Raw genomic sequence first — 25,357 nt, 5'->3', positions numbered from 1 at the left:
GAGCGTTAAGTGTCACCTTTATTGCTGGCTCACAGCCCCAGACCCTCCACAGCTGGGGAAAGTGTGGGGTAGAGCAGCATACCCCACAGCTTCTAGGACTCCCAGCCCAGTGCAGGCAGTGGCTGAGACACACACATATGGGGCCATCATTAAAATTAGCAACAAATCCCCAGCCTGTTCCATTGCACCTGCCCCACATTAAGAGTTGAAAGTCATGGGGTATTTGCACAGGTTCCCTGCCATAAGTTAGAAAGGACCCCTAAAAATAATAAACATAAATGCCCCCTAAACAGCCAGCAAGTACGTGGCAGGACGTATTCTGGGTTCGATTGCTGTGGGACAGGAGTCTCATGGCCTACGTAAAACAGTATTCACTGAGGTACAGCAATAGGGATGGAACCCAGGAGTCCTGGAACCCACACCCACCAGCTTCCCGCAAACCAGGAAGGAAAAAAACAACACACAATGCGCCAAGTGGTAGCAATAGGCTATGAGGGGGTTAGCACCAGGCACTGAGACCACCTAGGAGGGGAAATGAGGGGCAGGAGGGCGGATGTATGGACAGAGATGTAAGGCGGGGTGGGGTGGGGTGGAGTGACTCTGTTTATTTTAAAAGTCACCAGTGGGTGGGGACTGATCCCCCCCAAATTTAAAACCACATCAGGGTAGCAGAGGCAGGGCACCCCACCTCGGATAATCACACGCAAAGGGGTGGGGCGGGGTGCAAAAAATGGTGCTCTTGGAAGAGGGTCACCGTGCTGGGGGCCTGCGAAGGACAACTCCCACACCTCCCCTCCCTCCCCCTAGGGAACTGACACACTTTCTACCTTGTTAGTAGATGGGGGACCATGGAATTTTAACCTACAGAATGGGTGTGCCCCAAAACATAGCTAGGTGTTCTACCCCCAAGTAGGTTGGATGGGGGGTTATAATGGGAGGGGGAATTTCTCACCCTTAAATAAATAGCATGTTGGGGGGGGGAGTTAACCCCTCGCATCCCTTTTCTCTGGGCTTCTTCATCCCCCAACCCCATGGAATTGGGGGAGGGGGGAGAAGAGATAAGGGACAGGAATCCAAATGTCCTTCTGCTTATCCTGCCTCTGCCTAGCTGAGGAAGTAGTGGCCAGTTCTCCCTGGGCGGGGTGCAGGGGAGATCCCCCCCCACCAAAGAGGACGGGAAGGTCCCCACACACAATGCGGGACATGCTGAGCATCTGGGAGAAGCCAGCGCAGTGTCTGTTGTTTGCTGGCACCCGGTGGCGATTGGTTGGTGATGGGGAGGCAGGGGCGGGCAAGCAGGCCTCAGGGGGCTATTCACGGGGATCGTCAGGCGCTGGGATTTTGTGGTGGGTGGGCTCGACGCCCCAGATCTCACGGGCATACTGCGCGATGGTGCGGTCGCTGGAGAACTTGCCCGAGTTGGCGATGTTTTTAATGACCTTCTTGGTCCATTCCTTGGTGTTCTGGGGAGAGAGACGCAGGTCAGTGGCAATCACACATGGACTGCTGGGGGATGGGGCTGGGGAAGCCACATGGGATGGCTGGGTGAGTGTCAATGGGGCAGGCCGGCCGTGCGTGGGGATGGATAGAGGGACAGCGTGTATGAGGGGGGAGGGGATGGCTAGATAGAAGAGTGGGTATGGATAGATGAGCGTCTGCAGATGAGGGGTGAGCATGGGGATGGATGGATAGATAGATAGAGGAGGGTTGAGTGCAGGGATGGATGGATAGGTAAAAAAACATGTACAGGGATGGATGGGTGAATCCAAGTGACTACCACTGACTTTCATAAAATTTGAACACCTTGAAATAAAGGTGAGTAGAAGGACGGACAGACAGACACACACATCACAGCCCCACCCTGAGCTTCCCTTTACATACCTCTAGCATTGTGCCTGGTTCTCATCCCCTGGCCGTCAGGACGCCGCAGGGCTGAGCTTGATGGATTTTGATCTTTCCATCTCTCCCTATGAAGTTCCATCCTGCCCCCTTTCCAGCCCCCTGCAGGGCTGCGGCTCTCACCTGAGCTGGTCAGTGTTTCTCTGGGATCGAGGGTCCTGGAACTGAGCTAGGATGCCCAGGAATAGAACCCAGGAGTCCTGCCTGACAGCCTGTCCCGGCCACTCTAACCCACTAGACCCCACTCCCCTCCCAGTGCTGGGTGCAGTACCCCAGGGAGGCCACTAGGGTGCACACTCACCTTGTAGAGGGCGCTGACATTCTCCTGGCATTTGATGTAGGCTTGGTAATCCGCAAACACTTTGAACCTGGAGAGGGAGGGCAAGCAAAAGGGTATCAGGCTGGGGGTCCTTGTGCATGCTGCCACCTGCTGCCCACAGACAGGATCGACACCCGGAGCCTCTCCCAAGAACATAGCCAGCAGCAGACACCCAAAGCTCTGGGGAAACCCTTCCCCAATGCCTCAGCTGCCCCTCACTATGAGTGCACTCGTGGGAACAGAACCCAGGAGTCCTGGCTCCCAGATCCCCTTCCCATAATCCACTAGACACCCCTCCCCTCCCAGAGCTGGGGATAGAGCCAGGGCTGAGCCCCAGCACCTCTGGGCTGGGCTGGGCAGGTCAGTTATGAAAGTGAAAAAATTTCTTGAGCCCCAGCACCTCTTTCCTTACAAATTAAGCACTGGATAGAGCCCCCTTCCTCCACCCCACACCAGGCATGGTTGCCTCTGTCCCTTATTCCCTCTCCCCAGTGCCTCCTCCCACCTGTCATTGTTCATCAGCATGTTGACAATGTCCTTGAAGAGCTGGGGCTGTTTGGGGGAGAAGAAGCCGCTGCTCAGCTGGTCGATCACCTGTCTGAGCTCCGGGATGCGGTCGTAATAGTCCTTGGCACAGTAGCTGGAGGGGAGGTGAAGGGGGGCAGGTTACCTCAGGATCATAGCTCCACCCCAGCCCAGCATGGCCTCAGGGGCTCCCCCCAAACCAGAAGCCCCCAGCCCCCAGAGGACTCCCCAAGCCCCCTGCCCCACCAGCCCCCAAGAGGCCTGGCAAGGCATGCTGAGGGAATGGGGGCAGGATCCCAACAGGAGGGCAGCCAAACAGTGTGAGGAACCCAGGTTGGGGGGAAAATTGGAAAGGGATCCTAGCAGGAGGGGAGGCAGGTAGTGTCGGGAGGGTCCTGCCAGCAGGTGATGGGTGCGAATCTGGCACTGGGTTAGGGGCACCATGGGTAGGAGATCCAGGCAACAGAGGACAAGATTCTGGCAGCTAGGTGGTGGGGGTGGGTAGAGAAGGTGGAGCAGGAATCCAGCGGCAGGGAAGGGGGCATTGGAGGGAGGCCTGGCAGAGGGGTTTCCTGCATGAGGGAGGGGCAGGGGTCCAGCCCGCACCCTTTCCTGTCCATCTCTTCCACGTCTTCCACCCGCATGCCGAAGATAAACAAGTTCTCCTCGCCCGCCTCCTCTGCCATCTCCACGTTGGCGCCATCCATGGTGCCAATGGTCAGCGCCCCGTTCAGCATGAACTTCATGTTGCCGGTGCCCGAGGCCTCTGTGCCAGCCGTGGAGATCTGCTCGGACAGGTCGGCCGCTGGGATCACTGCAGGAGAGACGGGATCAGTGGGCTGGGGTGGGAGGTCAGAGGTCGCCATGTGGGGTGAAAGGGCCCATTTGCCTGATCCAGGGCAATTGCAGGGGGTTTGGGGGTAAGTAATGTGGGTCAGAAGCTGCCATGTGGGCTAGATCCAGCCCTGAACGGGAGTGGAAGGGATGGAGGTCAGAGGAGGCTGCAAGGAGCAGACAGCCCCATTGGCCTGATCTAGGGTGGGAAACAGGAGTGCCAGAACTGGGGGGGCGGGAGGGGAGCCTGGGGAGCCCCCCCCACCACTTTTTACCAGCCGTTAGGGCGAGCAACGGGGGGTGAGGGGTAGAGACGAGTGAGCGGGGGGGTGTGGTCTTGTAGGGGGGAAAGAGGCAGTGCAGGGGCAGGGTCTTGCGGGAAGCGACAGTACGGGGGAGGGGCCTCAAGGAGAAGAGGCAGCATGGGGGGCGGAGCTTTTAGGGACCTTCTGACCCCACCTATTCTCCCACCAGGTGTGGCAGAAGTTGCCATGTGCGGTAGATGGCCCTTAGCCTGATCTGGGGCAGTGGTGGCAGGTTTGTGGGGAGGATAGCAGGGTCAGAGGTCATGACCTCCCTACCCTTCTCAGCCAGGGAGACACGGTAGTTCTCCAAGAAGATCATCTTGAGGCGGTCGCCGATGACGGGGTCATTGTTGATGACGTCCCCGATTGCCGTGACCAGCTTAATGATCATCTTGGCCATGTGGTAGCCAGGGGCGGCCTGCAGGGGGACGGAGGGTGAGACTGCCGCTTAACCCCCACCCTCACCTCCCACCAAGGGACAGCAGCACCGAGAGGGGTGGGCCTTGGCCCCCAGGTCTCACCTTGCCGCCGATCATGACAGTGCGTGGCACAAAATGCTGGTTGGGCTCCTTCTTGATCCCTGCAGGGGGACGGGGAGAGACACAGGGTCAGGGCCAGTGTGCCAGGGAGCAGGGCTGGCAGCTGGCCAGTCCCTGGCCACCCAGTGAGCACAGCTGGCCTGGAGGTTGGCCTCCTTGCTGGGAAGAGTCAGCAGACCAGCTCTGACAGCCAGCAGCAGTGCAGCAGCTGCTCAAAGTCTTTCCCACTGGCAGTGATAACCCCTGCCTTGCCCAGGCCCTGCCCCCGCCTTGCCCCATTCCAGAATACCCAGTCCTGACCTCGGCTCCAATTCCAGGCTACCGACTCCTGCTGCAGCCCCTGGGCCTGACTCCTGTTCCAACTCTAGGCATGGCTGCCCATGTCCCGGTCACTGACAGCGCCACCGAAGGTGAGTGGATACTAGTGGTTAGAGCAGGGGGGCTGGCAGTCAGGATACCTGGGTTCTCCCTCTCACTGTGGCATGTGGCTGGGGGTCAGCACTCACGGTTGTAGAGGGTGATGACGTGGAGGCAGTTGAGCAACTGCCTCTTGTACTCATGGATCCTTTTCACCTGCACGTCGAAGAGGGAGTTTGGGTTGATCTTCACCTTGTACTCCTTCTCCAGATAGGCAGCAAACTTCAACTTGTTCTCCTGGCGTGGGAGAGCAGAGATGGGAACCTAGGCCTTGAATCCCATCCCCTGCCCTGGGGCCAGATCACAGCTGGTGCCCCCTAGAGGGGAGAGGCCCTGGATCCCATTTCCCTACCCCGGTACCTGTTTAATTTTGGCAACGTCCCGGATAAATCCCTCATCATCCACGTAGGCCAGAAGCTTTTTCAGATGGTCAAGGTTAGAGATGTATTCGTCCCCAATACGCTGGGGAAAGAGGAGGGTCAGAGCCAGGCCTGGCACAGGAGAGTAGGCAGACACCCCCTGGCTCTGCCCTTCCAGGGGCAAGGCAGAGGAGAGGGGTCCAACCTATGAATGCCCCCACATCCCTGCATGGCAGCCAGCCCCCCCAACACCTGTCTGTATCTAGCATCCCCCACCCCATAGAGCCCCCATCCCTGCATGGCAAACTGCCTCCCAACGCCTGTCTGTATCTAGCATCCCCACACCCCACAGAGACCCCATCTTCACATGGCAGCCTGCTCCCCAACTCTCCCCTCCCTGTCTGTCAACCCCACAATCACTGAATGGTGCCCCCGAAAGATCCCGCACTTATCTGTCTGCCTTCTGCATCCTCCAACCCCCCACCTAACCGCATCCCCATCCCTGCATATCACCACCTAGGATCCTTCCCCCAGGGACCCCGCAGGCTCCTCCCTCACTGCACTCACCTCGGCAATGACCTCAGCCAGCCCTGGGTTGCACAGAACCAGCCAGCGCCGAGGTGTGATCCCATTGGTTTTGTTCTGGAATTTGTGCGGCTCAAGCTCATAGAAATCCTTGAAGCTGCGGGGGAGAGGGGAGAGAAGGGGAACAAAACAGGAAATAAATGAATGAGAGGACCAAGGAGGGAAAGAATCAAAGCATGACCGAAAACAAACTAGAGGGCAAAAGGGCAAAGGAGTGGGAAGAGAAAGGAAGAATGTGTGAGAGAACAAACACAAGAATCGATGAGAGAGAAAAGAAGGGAAAGAAAGGATGAAGAGAAGAGTGAATGAATCAGGGGAAATGAAGGGAAGAGAATGAAAGAGGAAAGAAGAGAATAAACGAACAAAAAGGGAAATGAATTAGGAAAAAATGAAGGTCTGAGAAAAACAGAAAAAAGGGAAAAGAATGAATGAAACAGGAAAATACAGAGGGGCAAAAGTGGAGGAAAAAAATAAGGGAACAAACGGAAAAAGAAGGACAAAACGAATAAAATATATAGGAAAACAGGAACAGAAAGAAGCGAATGAATGAAAACGAGGGTAAGATACAATGAAATCGGATGGAACAAGAGAAGAGAAAGATAAGGAATTAAGAGAATGAATGAAAAAGGGAAAGGGGAAAAAAATCAAAGGAACGAGAGAAGAGGGAGGAAAGAGGGAAGAATGAAATGGGAAAAAATGCAAGATAGAAAAGAGAGGGGATGAAAGAGGAAAGGAATGGACGGGAAGAGAAGGAATGGGAGTAGCGGGGGAGTGACGGACAGTGAGGTGCAAGGGAGTGTAAGGACAGTGAGGGGGCAGAGCATGGCAGGGGGAGAGGCACATACACAGATTTCTTGATGATGTCGGAGTGGATGCGGGCGACCCCGTTGATGGCATGGGAGCCCACGATGCACAGGTGCGCCATATTGATCCTCTTGAAGCTGCCCTCTTCCACCAAGGACATGCGCCGCAGCCGGTCGAAGTCCCCGGGGAACATGGCATTGACTTTCTGGAGTGGCGGGGGCGGGGGGGAAGGGAAGGGAATGGAATGACAGAATCCGGATAGAGCAGGCACCCTCAGAGAGCAGCTCCGCAACTGAGCCCTCCAGGAGGAAAATGGGGGGTCCCCACTGTCCTAGCCCCAGGACACTCATCCCCCCAGCACCCACCCTGCCCCCCAGTGGGAGGCAATCCCAAATGCCCGTGGTTCCCTTCCAAGCCATACACCCCAAATTTGGTTCCCCACCCTCACCCCAGCAAGAGCATGTGTGAATCAGCTGCAGAGCCAGGGAAAAGACCCTAGAGTCCTGACAGCACCCCACAGCTCTAAACCACTAGACCCCATTCCGCTCCCAGAGCTGGGGACAGAACCCAGGAGCCCTAGACTAACACATTCCAGTTCCTGCCACGTATGGAGGGAAAGGGACTTCTCCATTGGATTAACCCCAGCCCTTCCCGGGGGTGGAGCTTACATCAAGGAATCTCTGGTTAATTTCATAGATGATCTCCAGGTGCCGGGGCAGGAGGGTTTCCAGGAGATGGACGGGCCAGCGCTCCAGGGCCTCAGGCAGCACCGTGTGGTTGGTGTAGGCACAGGTCCGCACCGTGATGTCCCAGGCCTGGGAGAGACACAGCACGTGAGGATCCCCAGCACAGCCTGAGATGCAGCAACCTCTGTGTGGGGTATGGGGGCTGTTCAACAGAAAAAATGACGACACCCACTCCCTACAGCACAGAGACCCCGACATCACACGTACACACACCCCTTACCTTGTCCCAGTCCACTTTCTCGATATCAACCAGCACCCTCATGAGCTCAGGGATGGCCAGGGAGGGGTGAGTGTCGTTCAGCTGGATAGCGACCTACAGGAGAGGGGCAGAACTCAGACCACCAATGACAGAGGACGCATGAGTTTATCCCTGAGAGGCCAGGGCTGGAGTAGCTGGGAGCTCCCCACACAGCCAGCTCCTGCCCACCTCCCCACAGCACCCCCTGCTGGGAGAGGCCAGGGCTGGAGTAGTTGGGAGCTCCCTGCACAGCCCGCGTTCCTGCCTTGCTCCCTACAGCGCCCCCTGCTGGGAGAGGCCAGTACCTTGTCAGGGAAGGCGTCAAAGGAGGTGCGGACGGGGTCCCGGCTGCCAAACTTGGAGGATTTGAAGCGTCGGATGATGTCCTGCAGGGTGGCCGCCACCGTGAAGTACTCCTGCTTCAGACGCAGCTCCTTACCCTCGAAGAACTGCAGGGAGGAGGGGCAGGTGAGGATGGGGCATTCACCAACCCACTCCAGGCCTGTACAATCCCAACTGCAGAATGAACCAGTGGCTTCAGATGTAGCATGGGCTCTCTGCAGCCCCTGCTCACAGCGTAGGGAAAGTAGTGGCAGACCTGGGAATGTAACCCAGGAGTCCTGGTTACCTGGCTCCCTGCTCTAACCACTGCATCCCCTCCCCTCCCAGAGCAGGGGATGAAACCCAGGAGTCCTGACTCCCAGCCTCCCCAAGCAGTAGACAGGAGGTGTGTCACACTCCCACATGGCTGCAGAGACCTTGAAGGGAGTAACATTTGGGACACATCATGGGGGCAGGGATCTGGGGGCAGAGAGAAATCCCAGTTTTGCCCAAATGTGAACCCTCCTGGCTAGTGAGATTTAGACCCACCTGACCCCCTGGGCCCTATCCCTGCTGCCGGAACCAGGGGCTGGGTGTGGAAGCAGAACACCCCACCACCACCACACACACACACAATGTATAATCCACACCCCAGGTCTAACAGGCTCCCCCCCAGGAAACCATTCAGTGGACACGGAGCACTGGAGTGGGCGGAGGGCTACTCACGTTGTCATTGGGGTACAGCACTCGAGAAATGTTCTCGGCCAAGTTCCTGTCCAGCACGGCTTGGATGTAACCACCAACGTTAACTGAGGGGGAAAAGATAGAATGGGGCCTTAGTTCACACAGGGATCCCTTGCCAGGTGCTGAGGTGCAGCCACCTCTGGGGTGGGAGCTATTTATACAGGGATCCCTTGCCTGGTGCTGAGATGCAGCCACTTCTGGGATGGAGCACAGGGGCTTTTTGTACAGGTATTCTTTACCCAGCAGCTCTGGAGCCAGCTCCAGGGTGGAGCCTGGGAGGGGCTGTTTATACAGGAATCCTTCATGGTGGGGCATTGGGGTCAGCAGGGGAGGGGAGGTTGCCTCCTACTGAGCCCCCTTCCCTGGTTATCAGTAGCTGTCTCCCAGCCCTGCTCAGCAGAGGGGGTCTGACACCTGGCCCTTGGCTGCTGCGATGAATCCAGCAGAGACACAGACCCTTGCCCAGCCTGAGGGCCCCCCCTTCACTCACAGTCCTTGAGGTTGAACTCGTTGGGGGCCCGGGCGGACCAGAGGCGCATGGTGTTGACAGTGTTGTTGCGGTAACCAGGTACGGGTGTATCGTAGGGAAGAGCCAGGATCACCTGCCAAAGGACAGCAGGATTAGTGCCAGCCACGGCACCCAGTGAGCATGAAGAGCAGAGAGCCCAACCCCAACCTTTCCCAGAAGGCCTTTTGACCTCGCATCCCATAATACCCTCCCCTCCCCCTTTTTACTGGTGGGGAAACTAAAGAACAAACAGGGTAACTGAATCCCCAGAGCATCCTGGCTCCCTGCACACATACTCCCAGGCTGCTGAGCGTGCTGACAGACTCATGCAATGGACCTGTGCTTCTGGGCAATCGCACATGCATGGAGGCACTTGTGCAAAGGTACATGTGAGCACGCACAGGCCACTAGTGCACAGGGATCTCACACTTGCATGGAAATGCCCACTTGTGCGCTTGCAAATGCACGCACTCAGGCATACCTACACACTCGCACTACCATGTGCAAAGGCCTGTGAATGCACCTCTCCCCCATGCATACGGCTTGTGCACCAACAGCCCTGCATGTGAATGTACACTCCCGTACACCCAAGGGCGCACAATCACCACCCACTTATGCAGGGGTACATGCATGACTGCCAGGCCCTCACGTAGATACACACACAGCCTCTCTTGTATGCACACTTACCACTCACTCAGGCCTCCTGGACTCACCTGCGTGTCGACCCACTTGGTGCCGTCAGGCCCATGGTCCACGCGCCCATAGAAGTGCACTGGGATCATGTACTCAGGCCGGGCCTTCTCCCAGGGGTTGCCATAGCGCAGCCAATCATCAGCCTCCTCCACCTGCCGAGGGAGGGCAGGAGGAGGAGGAGGAGGGGTTAGTGCCATCTTGCTCCCTGCCCCCACCCCCGGGATCCCTTCACACACACAGTGACTGGTAGTGACACCCGGGGCGTCCCACCTACCCAATACCTCATCTCCTGCTGCGATCACCTGTGCCCCGCAGCACCTGCTGCCTCCCCACCCAGAGCACCCCACACTGGCCCCTGGGCAACCTCTCTGCCAGGCCTCTCCTGCCCCAAACTGGTGGCAAATCGTGGGCCTCTCCTACTCGACACTGCCCTGCCCCCCGGACACACATCCAGTCCCCCAACACACATCCCATCCCCACAGTGCCCTGCCTCCTCCCCTGGGGGAAAGGAGCCCACGTCCCAGCCCCCCCACACCGTGGGGGGTGCGACCCACCTGCCAGCCCCCAGAGATCTTCTGGTTGAAGATGCCAAACTCATAGCGGATGCCATAGCCGTAGGCGGCCAGTCCCAGGGTGGCCATGGAGTCCAGGAAACAGGCTGAGGGGGAAAAGGGGGGCAGGGGTTGGGCATTACAGCCAGATCAAGGGGTAACGCAGTAACAGCCAGGCCCGGGGGGGCAGGAAAATGGATAGGGATGGGGGGCAGGTAGAGGAGATGTGGAAGAGGGAAGGGGGACAGGCAGTGGGGTCACAGTGATGGGGTGAGAAATGGAGGAGGGGACAGGCGTGGAATGACTGTGATGCGAGTGAGGGAGGGGTCAGGTAGTGGAGTTACAGTGAGGGGATGGGGGAGGAGTCAGGTAGTGGGGTCACAGTGATGGGGGTAGGTTGCCTTGCACAGTGCCTGGGGCAGGTGCTCACATGGGTGTAGATGCTGAATGGAGCCCTTGGATTCCTTTCTTCCTCGACTTCTGGGCAGAGCCATGGGTCTGGGGGGGCAGAGTCAGGGGACAGTGTCGGGGAGGCTGGGTGTGTGTCTGGGTAGGCAGTGTCGGGTGTTGTCTTGGGGAGCCAGGGTGCTGGGTGTGTGGCAGGGGGGCTGGGTGCGTGTCTGTAAGGGGGCAGTGTCGGGGTGGTTATGTCTGGGGTGGCAGTGTCAGGAGGCTTTGTGTGTGTCTGTGAGGGGTCAGTGTCGGAGGTTGTTCTGTCTCAGGGGGCAGTGTCAGGGACCATGTGTGTGTTTGGGGAGCAGTGTTGGGGGCTGGGTGTGTGTCTGGGGGGAAGGGTCAGGGGGCTGTGTGCTGGAAGTTTTGTCTGGGGGGACCATTGGGGTGCTGGGTGTGTGTCTGTGGGGGCAATGTCAGAGGTTGTTTTGTCGGGGGGAGGGAGAGTGTCAGGAGGCTGGGTGTGTGTTGGGGGGGTGTTGGGGAGCCGGGTGTGTGTCAGGGGGCTGGGTGTGTGTGTTGGGGGAGCTCTCCTGGCCCTGGGCAAACAGGGCAGTCAGGATCCGTGGCTGCCAAGCTGGCTCCCCTCACCTGCCAGGCGCCCCAAGCCCCCGTTCCCCAGCCCAGCGTCCTCCTCGATCTCCTGCAGCTCCTCCATGTCCAGGCCCAGCTGTGGGGGAAGGAAAAAGGGGGAGTTAGGGAAGAGTAGCCGGCCCCCTCTCATCCAAGCCATCCCCTCCCGTGACACCCCCACCCTGTAACTGCCTCTCCCTGCTCCACCCCCTCTCCTCCCTGATCCCCCTACCTCCCCCACCTGCCCCCAGCCAGCTGGCGCTGGGGTACCTGGTAGGTGGCCTCGTCGCAGGCGTTCTGCAGCCCCAGGTTCACCATGGTGTTCTGCAGGGTGCGGCCCATGTAGAACTCCAGTGACAGGTAATAGATGCGCTGCAGAGAGACGGGGCAGAGACGGGGCGGGGGAGGGTTGGGGAGTCCGTCAGCCCCACCCCCAGGAAACAGGCTCCATGCCCCGTTCCCTGGCCCACTAAGAACACTGGTCCCCCCACCCCGAGGCTGGATTGGAGTCAGCGTCCCCTAGAGGAGAAATACTCCATATCCCATTTGCCACCCTACTTGGGCAGGGCACTCTATGGGGGGCAGAGGGGGACAGATGGGGTGTGTGCGCGTGTGGCTGGACGCTGGGGCCCATAGATCCAGCCCCTGCTGCTGAATACAACAGGCCATTCAAAGGCACTCATTGCCCAGCTAACCTTTGGGGGAGAGTGGGCAGGCATCCATCTTGGGTATGCAGCCGCTCCCCCTATCCAGTGTCCCAGGCCCCCTGCACCAGTCCCCCACCCCATGGGCTGACACAGGCTCTTTCCCAGATTAAATGGCAAAAGTCAACGGCAAATGTCAGGCTGGGCTAAATTTATCCAGACTGTGCCCCCTCCCAGGATGCTGAGATAGGATCAGAACCAGGGGTCTTGAGAGCTGGGATTCCTCCCCCACTACCTGTCACTTCTGGTGAGAGACCCCGTGTACCACTGCCTGCCCCCCTGCCCTGGTGCTGGATCACAGCTAGGGCCCCTAGCGGGGAAAGGTCCCTTGTCCCATTCTTGCCCCCCTGAGCCAGCCAGTCTCCCACCCTGGTGCTGGATCACAGCCAGCGCCCCCTAGAGGGGAAAGGTCCTGCTTCCCATCGCCTGCTTCCTTCATCCTTCAAATGTGCCCCCCCCCCCAACCTACTGCCCTCTAATCCTAAACCTCTCCCCCAACCCTAGCTCCCCCCTTGCAGGTCCCCCAATCTCCCAGCATGCCGGGCGGCACCACTAACTCTTCATATCTACCCATATTGGCTCAAATGTCCAGCCACTGCTACCTTTGTGTCACCCCCGCACTCCACCCCAAACAGGAAGGGGATTAATAGCCTGCAATCCCCTCATACTGCCCCACTGTGATTCCCCAGCCCAAGTGTTCAGCCCCCAGTGCAGGTCTCTGAGAGGCAGTTTGTGCTGACTCCTTGGCTCACACACACCCAGGACTTGGGGGCTAGCCAGGGATTGGGGGAGGGTGGCTGGGAGGGGTGAATCACGGCCAAGGCACTCGCAGAGAGGCATGGGGGCCTGAGGAGGGAAAGAACGAGGGGCGATGGGACAGGAGGACACTGTGGAAGAGCGGTGAAGATAAATGGGGGACAGAAAACCTGGGGGGGGGAGCAATGAGTAAAGGCCTTACGGGTGATGTGGGGGGAGAGGGGAAGGGCAGGGGCAGCAGAGGGAGTGGGGGAAGAGCAGGAGCAGAGGTGGCTGGGGGAGGGCAAATGGGTCTGGGGTCACATCTGGGTCTCTGGAAGAACCTCCCCATGAGTTACACCCTCCCTCTGCCAACTTTGGGGGGGGGGGGAACCAGGCTCAGATGGTGACAATGGTGCACCCTCCCCCAGCCCTCCTCACCCACTACAGAGCGGGCCCTGAGCACACTGTCCCTGTGGCAGGCTGGCCCCAGTGGATGGGACACTAGTCTTGGACTGGGGACACTCAGGTGAGAGGGGCAGGTCCCATCCCTGCCCCAAGGAAGGAAGGAAGCCTACTGGCTCTGCTCAGTTCCCACTGACCCCCACAACTAGCCAGGGGTGCTGTCCTGTCAACCACCAGGCATTGGGCTGCATGGGCCTGACGGGAGCCAGGGAAGGAGAGTACTGGTCTGGATGAGCCTGTGGGTCTGATCCCAAGCCCTTCAGCGCCAGTAGCCCAGGCCTTTACTCCCTGAGCTGAAGGGTCTGGGGCAGCTGGTGGCAACAGTCCAGCTGGTATTTATACCCTCTGTGGAGCACGTGCCAAGCTAGCCTGGCACAAGGGGGGGATCCCAGCACTTGAGTCTGGCTCCCAGGTGTCAGGAGAAGGATAGAGCGTGGTGCACATATGGGAGAGGGGTTTGATTTGTGAGCCATCCACTGCCCATGTCCCCATCCAGGGGCGGCTCTAGAAAATAGGCTGCCCCAGGCAGCGCGGTGCGCTGCGCCGCCCTTCCTCGGTCCCGCGGCGGGTCCCCTCTTCCCGCGGCTCCGGTTGAGCTCCCGCGGCAGGTCCACCGGAGCCCCGGGACGAGCGGACCTGCCGCAGGCATGACTGCGGGAGCTCCACCGGAGCCGCGGGAACAGCGGACCTCCCGCGGGCACGGCTGCGGATGGTTCGCGGGTCCGGCGGCTCCGCTTGAGCTGCCGCAGTCATACCTGCGGGAGGTCCAGCCGAGCCGCGGGACGAGCCCCCCTCCGCAGTCATGCCTGCGGCAGGTCCGGTCGTCCGCGGCTCCGGTGGACCTCCCGCAGGCATGACTGCGGCAGGTCCACCGGCCCAGCCTGCCGCCCCCTAGATTTGGCCGCCCTAGGCAACAGCTTGGTTTGCTGGTGCTTAGAGCCGCCCCTGTCCCCATCGCCCTAGAACAAGGAGCCTGTCCAACATCCAGACACCCCTGGCCCCGCTATTCCCAGCAGCAGCTCTGACCTGCCCGGGTAGCCCCTCCGCTGTCTGCTCCCCACTGCCCCAGACATGCCCTGCCCTAACGTCCCTGAACTTTGTCCCCTCTCCGGCCTCACTGCCCTTTTCCTGGTGGTCCCGCTAGCTGCAGACCCTGCCCGGGTGCCCCCCTGCTTCTGACCGTTCTGGCAGCTCTCCCGCCTAATCCTTTGCCCCTTGCATTCCCTGCCCCTTGGAATCTCTCACATAGCGCTGCTGCTGTGCCCAGAGCCTTCTCCCGGTCGGGGCCCCCTGGCAGCCCCTCCCCAGTGCCCCGTTACCCTTCCCCTGGCTCGGCTGTTGGGTGTTATCCCTCCCTGCCCCTGAGCACTCCCACCTCCCCAACACACAGCCAGCCCGTACCTCCTCTCCAGAGTACCCCAGTGCACTCTCCCCTAGCCCTGCACATATACCCCCGGCACCCCCCCTCCACTGCGCCCATGGGCATCCCTCCACTCCACCGTACCCCTTCTCAGGGGCTGAGCGCCCTTCTCCAACGCGCCCCCGTGCACTCACCTTGGGGTCCTTCTCGTAGTAGTACTGCTGGGTGCGGATCCACCTGCCCACCAGGTGGTCGCGCACGGTGTGCGCCAGGGCGAAGTAGTAGTCCCGGGGGGTGGCCACGTTCCGATCCTTCACCAGCGTGAAGTGCAGGTGCCGGTTGAAGTTCTTCTTGAGGTCGGAGACATTCTCCACCCCGGCGAGGCCCCGCACGCTAATCTGCTTCCTTTTGTCATAATCCGACAGCGGCAGAGACATCCTGCAGCCTCCGGGGGGGCCTGGCTAGTCTGCGCGCACAGCGGGGGCTTTCACGCGGGGGGACACAGGCCCTGGCACCAGGCAGCCGGGCGGGCAGGAGCTGCCAGGAGGGACACCAAGGAGCCTGGATCTCTGCTCTGCCCAGCCCGCTCGCCGCAGCAATACGACCTAAGCCCCGCCCCTCATGTATTATTAACCGAACCAGATTGGTGCATTATTCATGAGCCCCTCCTCCAGGCCGGGAGGGAGCGGGGGAGGCCCTCGCCCCGCCTCCTGGCTCATGAGGCTCCTCCCCTTAGCTTGTCAATTATACAGCTGATCCCGCCCACACCTCTCTGGGAATCCCCCTTCGCTGGGGGGCCCTCTTGGCTGAAGAGTTGTAGAGGTGAAAACAACAGAGGGCAGAGCCCGTGCTGGGCATAAGCAGAGTAAGCAATCGCTTAGGGTTCTGAGCAGCTTGAGGGGCCCCTATTAATTATTAGTATGTGGGGTGGGGGGGAGAGAAGAGAAATGTTCCTGCCTTTGGCCCCCGATTGGGCTAGCACTGACAGGGGCAGAAGGGGTTAATCACAACAGTAGGAAGTGCTGGTAAAGGGCTCCTGCTATTGTCATTACATGGACTAATAAAATATTCAGCAGTGCTTTAACTAATCTCTCCAGCCCCAGACTCATCTGTCCGTCTGTGAAACCCTCACCCTCTAGCCATCTAATCTTCCCTCCCAAAACACGACTTGTAAGTTGCTAGCTACATATATAACCCTCTATGTATTCATCGCCATACACAACCTCAATCTATCCCTTACATGCATATCTCTCTCGCCGTCCCTCACCCCCTTAGCACCTGAGCGTATGCTACACTGCATTGTAAATCTTTGTGGAGCCGGTGTTTCCAATCCTGCACATGAGCAGCCATACTGCAAAATTACAGGGCTTGGACCGGAGTCACAGCAGAAATTGGGTTCTGACCCACCTCCAAGCAGGCCCACAACCCAGGTTCTGATTGGTTGGTGACCAAAATCTGACTGATTTATGCATAGATGGAATGGGGCCTTCGGTTCAAACCTCAGCCCACACTCAGGCTTAGAGTGCAGTGGCAACATACATACTCTCAGAGTCACTTTGCTCTTGGTGGCTGGGATATTAATTTTTACTGTTGTGTAATGATTTTCAAATTAATTAGCAGCCAAGACAATGAAAATTAGTGGGTAAGAACGACAGAGTAATTCAGTTAGCAGAAGGCAATGGAACAGCAAGAAGGCAGGCTGAGAATGTTATGGAGAAATTAGAATAATAATAGAAGGGAATGAATGGAAAGAATCATAAAGCAATAAGATGTAATTAGACTAGGATGCAATTAGATTAAGGATGGAGTCAAATAAATGATAGAGGAAGAATTCCACATAGCCAAAGCATTGGCAATCTCAAAACATTTTGTGTCCTAGACACTCAGACAATAGGGTCTGACTTGATGTTTTTATCACTGTATAACTGTATTATTAATCTATTTGTTGTTGTCTCTAGTTTTTTTTTATAAATGGCTTGACTGGGGGGACTTTGTTCCAATGGTTACAGAAGGAGGGGACTAAGAGCCAGGACTATTGGGTTCTATTCCCAGCTCTGGAAGGGGAGTGGGGTCTAGTGGGTTAGAGCAGAGAATGCTGAGAAGCAGGATGCCTGGGTTCTCTCCCTAGCCTACCAAGTACATCCTGCATGACCCTGCACTTCCCTTCTCTATGTCCTAGTTTTCCTATTGACAAAGCGTTCAAACCCCAGGAAAGGGTCCCCAAACCCCGTGTGCTGAGTACAAATTGTCTCCATTTCACAGCACCGTGCACACAAACTCCTGACGCTGGGGGCAGGAGGAGATTACAGGATGGGTGCCTGCCTGGTCACTTAGGGTATGTCTACACTGCTGCAAGCAGCAACCAGACCAGCCTGGACCAACAGGCTTGTGCTAATGCACAGAAAATAGCTATGTGGACATTGCAGCTTGGGCAGCAGATCGGGCTGCTGGGCCCCACTGGATCAGAGCTCAGGTGGCTAGCGCAAGTCTCCGCTGCAGCCGCAATGGCCACCCTGCTATTTTTAGTGCGTGAGCTTGACCTCCACTATTGCGAGTCTGGCTGGCTGGGCTGCTTGGTTCCCACTGCAGGGGAGCCAGGCCCTTAGACAGGACAGCATCCCCCTGTCAGGATTATAACATGACACTGGCAGCCCAGTGTACACTTGGCACACATGATTGCACACTTAAATGACTGCAAACTCAAGAGACCACCTGTACTCCCATTCCTGATCCAGCCAGGGCCCTGCCTTGGGCCTGCAACAGAGACAGTGACCCATATAAAGGAAAGACCCCATACCCCATTCCCTGCCCCCCCACTGAGCCAATCACTATCTACCTTGGGAACATATGGGAATCAGCAGCCCCTAGTGGGGAAAGGCCCCATATCCAATTTCCCCTCTCCTCTCACCCCAAGCCAGCCAGGCCCCCCGCCCAGGGTCTGGATTAGAACCATTGCCCAAGACTTGAAAGGGCCCAGATCCCCTTCTCTGTGTGCCCCTCCCCCTCATGAATAATCAATTAAGCAAAACCCCTCCCCTGAAGAGCTGAGTTATGAAAACAGCGGTGTGCTAACCTTGTGCTATTTTTTCCCCTCACCCCTAAGAAGGGATCAGGCAAGGGAAGATTGCCCTGTCATATTCATTTCTATTTCTGGCATGCAGTTCAGGGGCCTCAACTCTCAGATCCTTATTCTGTGTGCGCACAAAGCTGTGCGCAAGTGTGAGTATTGTGTGTCTGTGCATCCATGAGTGTGTATGTGCATGCATGAGTGTGAATATGTGTGTGTCAGTGTGCGCGCACACATTTGTAAGGAGTGTGGGTGAGCTTCCCACACCATATTACTGGGGAGCTGGGTTTTTTTGAACAGATGGTATTGCAATCCTGTCCCCCCTGCACTGAGAAGGGGAGGACGGGAGATCAAGGTCTTTCTTTACTACTGGTCCCCGTTTTTATATTCCCCTTTTCCAAGGTTACCAGTATTTTTCTCAGCCAGAACCAAGTTCCTCCTTCATAATAGTGCAGTATGGCTGAGACTTCACTTCAAAGCATTACAGCAAAAGCTAAGGGGGGAGGTGTATATTATATATATGTAAACCAGTATAGCTATCACAGCAAACCTTCCTAGTGGAGATGTAGCTTCTACCAGCAAATGAGTGCTTTGGTGGGTCGAGCTGAGGTGAAATAAGGCTCTACCAGCACAGGCACTCTTTTTCCAGTGTCACTGCTTCTACACTAGGGCTTTTGCCAATATACCAATGTCACTTAAAAAACAAAAAAATCACCCTTGTCTGAACCATTGCTAGCGTAGCCCGGGCCTCAGTATCAGCCCCACAGGTTCAATGCAGGCACAAGAAGGAAGCAGCTAGGCCCACCATGTCGCTCCACTGAAGCCAGGCATGTCACTTGACCATCACCCATTCACCCAGCCCCACTCTAGCTACTACATACCATTACCTGTCAGGGCTCCTAATAGAACCCAGGAGTCCTGAATCTCAGCCTCTCCCTACTCTAACCAACTAGACCCCCCTCTCCGAGCCAGGAATCGAAGCCAGAGCCAGGGGACATTTGTAAGCAGCTCTCAGCACCTTGGCACTAGAGTTGCTGAATGACAATATTTCCTCAACCTCCTTCCCAGCTGACACCTCCCCATGTGCCTCCCGCAGGTCTTCTCCCAGTTCTTGCACAGAGCTACACTGCAGCTGCACACCTGGGCTAGCTGAGCACGCAAAGGCGGGTGAATGATTATGAATGGCACCTGCCATTCATAGCTTGGCACAGACAAGGGGTGGGGCAGGCAGACAGAGTGTGTGTATGGGGGGAGGGAGAGAGAGGGAGCCGTGCAAATCTCCGTCCTAGCAGGCTAGGCAAGGACTACAACTCCCAGCATGCCCTGTACTGGGCAGGCCCCTGCCGGCGCGAGCGAGCGCCTGCGGGGAAGATGCCGCAGTGCGCATGTGGCGCTGCAGCCGCTGGGTCGGTAACTTGACCCGTGTCAAGGTCATGGCAGTAAAGTCCTTGATGGGCAGTCACAGGCGGACAGCGGAGGGTGTCACGTGCTTATCTGAGCTACTCACCCGCCCACACCCTATCAGCTAATGTACCCCCACACTCTCCACCCACGCACCCCCATGAGCTAATGTACCCCCTCGCGCTCTTCACCCCATCAGGTAATGTACCCCCTCACCCCCCTTCATCCCCCACCCACATACCCCATGAGCTAATGTACCCCCTCATTCCCCACCCTCACCCACATACCCCATCAGCTAATGTACCTCCTCACCCCCCACCCTCACCCCACCTTACCTCATCAGCTAATGTACCCCCTTCACCCTCCACCCACACACCCCATCAGTTAATGTACCTCCTCACCCCCACCCTCAAACCCCCTTCACCTCATCAGTTAATGTACCCCGACCCACATACCCCATCAGCTAATGCACCTCCCTCACCCTCCACCCATGCACCCCATCAGCTAATGTACCCACACCCACTCACCCCCACATCCCATCAGCTAATCTACCCATCCTCACCTACAAACCCCTATCAGCTAATGTACCCCCCACCCACCCTCACCCACAAATCCCATCACCAAATGTAACCCCTCATACTCGCCACACCCCATCAGCTAATGCACTCACCCCCACCCAAACACCACCATCAGCTAATCTACCCATCCCACACACCCCATTATTTTATCTGTTCCTCAGAAAAACTGAGGAACCATCTCCTGCACCTTACATACTGCAGAGGAGACCAGCTCAAACAAGAAATCATCACATGCTCCCATGAACTGGAAGAAAACAATCAGGAAACCTACCTGGAGATAATGCAGGAAACCAAAAGCATCTATCTAAAAAAATTGATGAGAGCCACCCAACAACACAAACAAAAAGTGAAACCTACTGCAACAACCAACAGACAACCACCTGTAAGTGAAACCATGACACCAGCACCCAGCACATGGACACAACACCCCAATATAATCAACCTATCAAGACTACTTCCACCTGAACTGAAATACAGTATCTGTACTCTCCAAGGGACTGAACTTCTGCCCACCATCGAACCTGATACCGTACTAACTATAAGAATTTTGATGACTCTACCTCAAGGAATTATTTCACAAAGATGAGATCATCCACAACTATCACATCCCCACCAATAGTCATAAGAAAAAAGAACCATCTGACTGACCATAACCCATCAGACGAAACCACACACTGTATCATTATATCAATTGCTTCAGGAAAACAATCATCAGTGAAATCTTTAACAAACATCACACCCACAACAATATCTCTGCCACTGAGAGGAGTCCCTGAAATCCAACCGCCAGATAGTGATCAAACACGCCGATAAATGGGGCGTCATCTTGGTCCTCAACTGCGATAACTACATCAACAAGACCAGCTGACAACATTCCGACACCACCTAGCATAAAGAATTCGAAGAAGACCCCAAACCACATTTCACCCAGGTATTTAAGGAGATCATAAAATTCTCTCCCGAAACCTCACCCCCCACGAACCCTCCCCAAAGACCTTCTACATGCTTCCCAAGATACACAAACAAGGGAACCCAGCCAGACCCATCATAACTGGCCATGGCATTCTTTCTTAAGGAATATCAGGACTCATAGAAACCATCCTCAAACCACTCACCACACAAAAGGCCTCCTCCAAGAGGCTACCGATTTCCTCCAGAAACTCTTCAACATTAACCAGCTCCCTCAGAACACCATCCTCACCACCATGGATATCACCTCCCTAGACACCAACATCCCTCACCATGACTGCATCACTGCCTGCCTCACATACCTACAGGATAATGTACAGTGCTCAGAAATCCACCCCAGACTCATCCATTTTATCCTCACCCATAACAATTTACATTTAACAAACACACACTTAGTCCAAATCATGGGATCAGCCATGGGTACTAGGATGGCTCCGCAATATGCCAACCTCTACATGGGCCACCTCAAGGAAGAATTTCTGAAAACAAAATAAAAAAATGTGCCATGAACCCAACAAGATACCTGAGGGACATTATATTTCTGGAGCACCCATGGAAAAAAATTAGTGGGTGCTTGGCAGCCAAACTCCCCCCTTCCCCTAGCGCCTCCTGCCCTCCGACACCCCATTAATCAACTCCTCCCCCTCCCTCCCAGCGCCGCCTGCACACTGCAGAACAGCTGTTCCGTAGGATACAAGAGGCACTGGGAGGGAGGGAGAGAAGTGGGGATGGGGCATGATCTGGGGAGGGGTCAGGAAGAGACTGAGCTGGAGCAGAGTGGAGGTGGGAAGAGACGGGGCAGGGGTGGGGCTTTGGGCAAAGGGGTGGGCTGGGGGCAGAGTTGAGGATCCCCTAGGCAGAGAGGAAGTTGGTGCCTCTGACTTCAACAACCAGTCCCTATCTATGAAACTCTCTAACACTCCCACACCCATATCAGCTTCCTGGACTCTAATTAGCTTCAGCAACAGAACCCTATAAATGACTATGTACAAGAAACCCACAGATCACCACACTCACCTCCACTGATCCAGCAACCACCCCACACCCCAAAAAATCTGTTCTCTACAGCCAGGCACTCAGATGCCAGAGAATATGCTGAGGAGAAAGTCTGGGATACACCCCTTAAACTTAAAACCACCTTAACCAAACAAGGACACTCCACCAGAGAAGTAGATCACATAATTGAATGGGCCTCCCAATACCCCAAGAGAACCTGCTTCAATACGGGGGGGGGGGGGTGGAAATCCATCAGCCGCACACCCCTAGCTGTCACTTACCATCCCACACTGGAACCCACATGGGTGATCCTCAAACAATTTCAACCCATACTCCATGGGGACCACATCCTGGAAAAAAAGTCTTTCCTGAACCCCCTTTCTGGCCTTCAAACAACCCCCAATCTTGCCAAGCTCTTGGACAGAAGCAAACTCCCCACAGACAAAGACCCACCAAATCAAAGCAGCACCAGCCTACGCTCTTGAATGAACTCACACAGAAAAATGATAAAAGACAAAAACACCCTGTCACCCAGGGGCAAACACTTCTCACCAAATGCTCACTCTGTATCAGACCTCTCCAGACTCATCCTCAAATGAAACCTGCACAACACCTGGGAGCATAAATCCATAGCACCACTAGACACTAGAACCCATGGACTTAGTGGGAGACTGGTTTCGTGGCTCATTACAGGAATCTATAACACACACCTGCCTGCTAACCCTTAATGGTGCATTTCAAGTGCCTTTTACATCACAATTTCACCCTGGTGGGCCACTCCATCTCAAATGGCTTCCTGCAATGTGACCCCTTATGCTTATCTGTCCTGACTTGTATTTAGCTCAGACACTCAGATTTCTTTCCCCAGACCTGAAGGTTACCTCTGTGTAGTTCAAAAGCTCGCACCTTCCACCAACAAAAGTTGGTCTAATGTTAGATATACCTTACTTATCTTGTCTCTCTCTATCCTCAAACCTATCCATCCATCCCCATACACCTCTCCATTTACTGATCAATCCTTGTATGTAACCATCCATCCATCCCCATACACACCCCTTCATCTCTGGACACAGCAGGCCATCTATTCATCCTCCAACAGTTCAGCCCCACCTCTCTCCAATCTCTCTACCTACCTTTCTAATCTCCCTCTTTCCCGCTAAACTCTCTGTTGATCTCCCTAATTTCACTCTCTAGCTCCCCAGTCTCATTATTGGTCTAATCCCTCTATCCCCTAATCCCTGCCCCTGGGTGACAGTCACCCCCTGTGTGTGCTGTAAATCCCTATTGCCAGGATTGAGATGGGATTTAAGTGATTAGTAGAGCCCGCCCCGGGATCCATTTCCGCTCGCGCCTCCTCATTGGCTTGGTTTCCCAGTGGGCTTTGAGAAAAGGCTTTGTTTTTTTAATGCTGGCAGGGCTCTACTGAATCCCAAGGGCCCTGTGTGTCTGACGGGAGAATCCTGCAGCACCCTGGGTCCCTGGCAGCGGCTCCCATGCTCTGGTCCCAGGATGCTGCCTTGCTTGTAATGGGTGGAAGTCCCATTGCAATAGCTGTGGCAATGCAACTCAGACCCCCTCAGAGGGGCAGAGCCTCCCACATACGCCCTCACAGAGGAGTGGTGAGGAGAAGGGCTCAGACCTCCACAGGCAGCCAGGGGCCCCAAATGCTGGCTCACACATTGGGGTAGAGGGTCAGATTCCTCCCAGAGGGGCAGAACAGCCCCAGACCTCAGCTCCTGTGGGGCCAGGGGGAGAAGGTCATACCGTTCCAGAGGGGCAGGGTCCCCCAGCCAGATCCCAGTTCACACATGTGGAGCCAGGAGAGAGGGTTAGACTCCCCCTGAGGGGCAGTCCCAGCACACAGCCAGGGTGGTACATAGGTAAGCTCACCTTGAGGGGCACCCCCTCATGCCTGGGCATGGCCTCACAGGGGTCCTCATCACCAGCGCCCCTGACTCCTTCCCAGGCCCTGGGAGGGCTTTGTCTGGGGCTTCCACTGCCTGGCCTCCAGCCCTGCGGGGTAACAGAAGGGCCAACTCCCGATACCCATCTAACTAACCGTTCTAACAACCCACTCTGGGCTTGCTATGTGATCCCTCCCCTTAGCATCTCTTCTGAGCCACAGCCGTCACTCAATCCCCGGCACGTCTACCGCCAGGCTGCTGATGGCCCCCATGGCGAGCAGACCCCGGTGCAGCCCTGTGGACATAATCCACTGCTATCAGGGCTGAAATGATCCCTTAAGGCGCACACATCCCTCTTGCCGCAGCACAGTGCCAGGCTGCCCCAACTAGTCCCTCCCAGTTCAGCACAGCTACACCCACCGCAGAGTCTGCTGTTGGAGGGCAGGCAGGGAACTGCTGGAATTTGAGTCCATGTAATACCACACAACACAAACAATGGCACCTCCTCCGATGCCTTCCTCAGCGCTCCTGAGTGGGGAGTTGGAAGGCCAGGAGGACAGATAGATCACCTACTCCGCCCCCCAGCCCAGAGCACGTCACCTTGCTCCCTCTGCACTGAGCCCCCTCACTCGCATATGACCAAAGGGCCTTCCAGGAAGGCAGTCAGGGGCTGATCTGAAGGGCGACAGCTGGAGAACCCACCCCCTATGGCAGTAGCAGGTTAACCCTTGCAATACCCTTCCTGAACCATCAAACTACTGGCTAGTGCCAGCACAGGGGGCAGAGTTAAGGTTCTTTCTGGTTATCAGAGGTTTAAGTTCAGCCACTCTCCATATTGTGGATGGATCCAGGGCACAGTGGGCAACCTTAACTCTGCATTCATTAAGTTTAGGGGCATTTAATATGCCAAGGCTTCTCACCCTCTTTGTACCTCTCATCTGCAATGTGGCACCTTCCAGCTGCACAGCGCCCCCTACTGCTGCACAGGGGCATTAGGGCCAGCACTGACCGAGGGGAGAGTGCCCCCGACTGATTTCCTAGCCTGCTCCCTGCAGCACAGCGCCCTCTAGCATGGGACCAGCATTAGCACCAACTAATAGGACTGCATCCTTTAACATCCCCCGACCCCCGACTCTGCTAGCGACCCCTTGCACCTGACTGGGACACTGGGCCTACGTCACTCCCAGCAGAGGCTCCAGCCTCCCAGCCCAGAGAAGCTCCCAAGGCAGGTGCAAAGGCCACATCTCTCCATGCTCATCCCTTTCCCTGGACTCCTGAGGTGTGAGACTGCTCCCAGCGAGCCAGGAGATTAACCGATCCGGCTGTGGAGATTAAGGCAGCAAGATTAGTGCACCTGGCAGCACACGGGGGATGGGGCTTGGCCTGTTCTTGACTCACCTTTAAGAAGATAATGACCTGAGTTTGACTGCAGTAGAAACACAGTTGAGCAACCTGCCCAGGCCTCACGTGGGGCGTGGCAGAGCACATCCCCCAAAGCCCAACCAGGATACTGGCTCTGGCTCCTAGTGCTTCTGACCACAGAATTTAACTGAAAAGAGCAATCCAGGCCCTACTGCTTACAGTGATAAGGACACTCCTCAAAATGCCAAGAGAGGGTCAGCTAAAGGCTGAGGTCTGCAGCTCTGAGGACAGCATGAACTGCTCCATCTCATGTAAAGGGAGTGTTCACACTGGTACCTCCTGGCAACAATTCAAGATGCAATTGGCGGGGGTCACTCTGGCAGCAGTGCAAATACCAGTCACA

At 56.3% G+C, this 25,357-nt stretch overlaps 1 protein-coding gene across 1 annotated transcript; it reads right to left on the bottom strand.

The window, feature by feature from the left end:
- On the bottom strand, positions 1-15,285 carry PYGM (glycogen phosphorylase, muscle associated). The gene is made up of 20 exons (XM_039481903.1): positions 14,872-15,285; positions 11,684-11,785; positions 11,432-11,510; positions 10,391-10,494; positions 9,857-9,988; positions 9,126-9,237; positions 8,618-8,700; positions 7,876-8,019; positions 7,553-7,645; positions 7,255-7,401; positions 6,628-6,791; positions 5,765-5,879; positions 5,199-5,300; positions 4,928-5,075; positions 4,404-4,462; positions 4,159-4,300; positions 3,350-3,557; positions 2,724-2,858; positions 2,201-2,267; positions 1-1,463 (listed from the first exon to the last, which is right to left on the bottom strand). Exons 1-20 carry the CDS (start codon positions 15,112-15,114, stop codon positions 1,311-1,313), a joined length of 2,532 nt encoding a protein of 843 aa, XP_039337837.1. The 5' UTR covers positions 15,115-15,285; the 3' UTR covers positions 1-1,310.
- Between the last annotated feature and the right edge of the window lie 10,072 nt (positions 15,286-25,357).

The sequence above is a fragment of the Mauremys reevesii genome, linkage group 7 (assembly GCF_016161935.1).
Source record: "Mauremys reevesii isolate NIE-2019 linkage group 7, ASM1616193v1, whole genome shotgun sequence".
Lineage (NCBI taxonomy): Eukaryota > Metazoa > Chordata > Testudines > Geoemydidae > Mauremys > Mauremys reevesii.
Note: the sequence above shows the minus strand (reverse complement) of the source record. Positions and strands in the feature narration are given on the sequence as shown.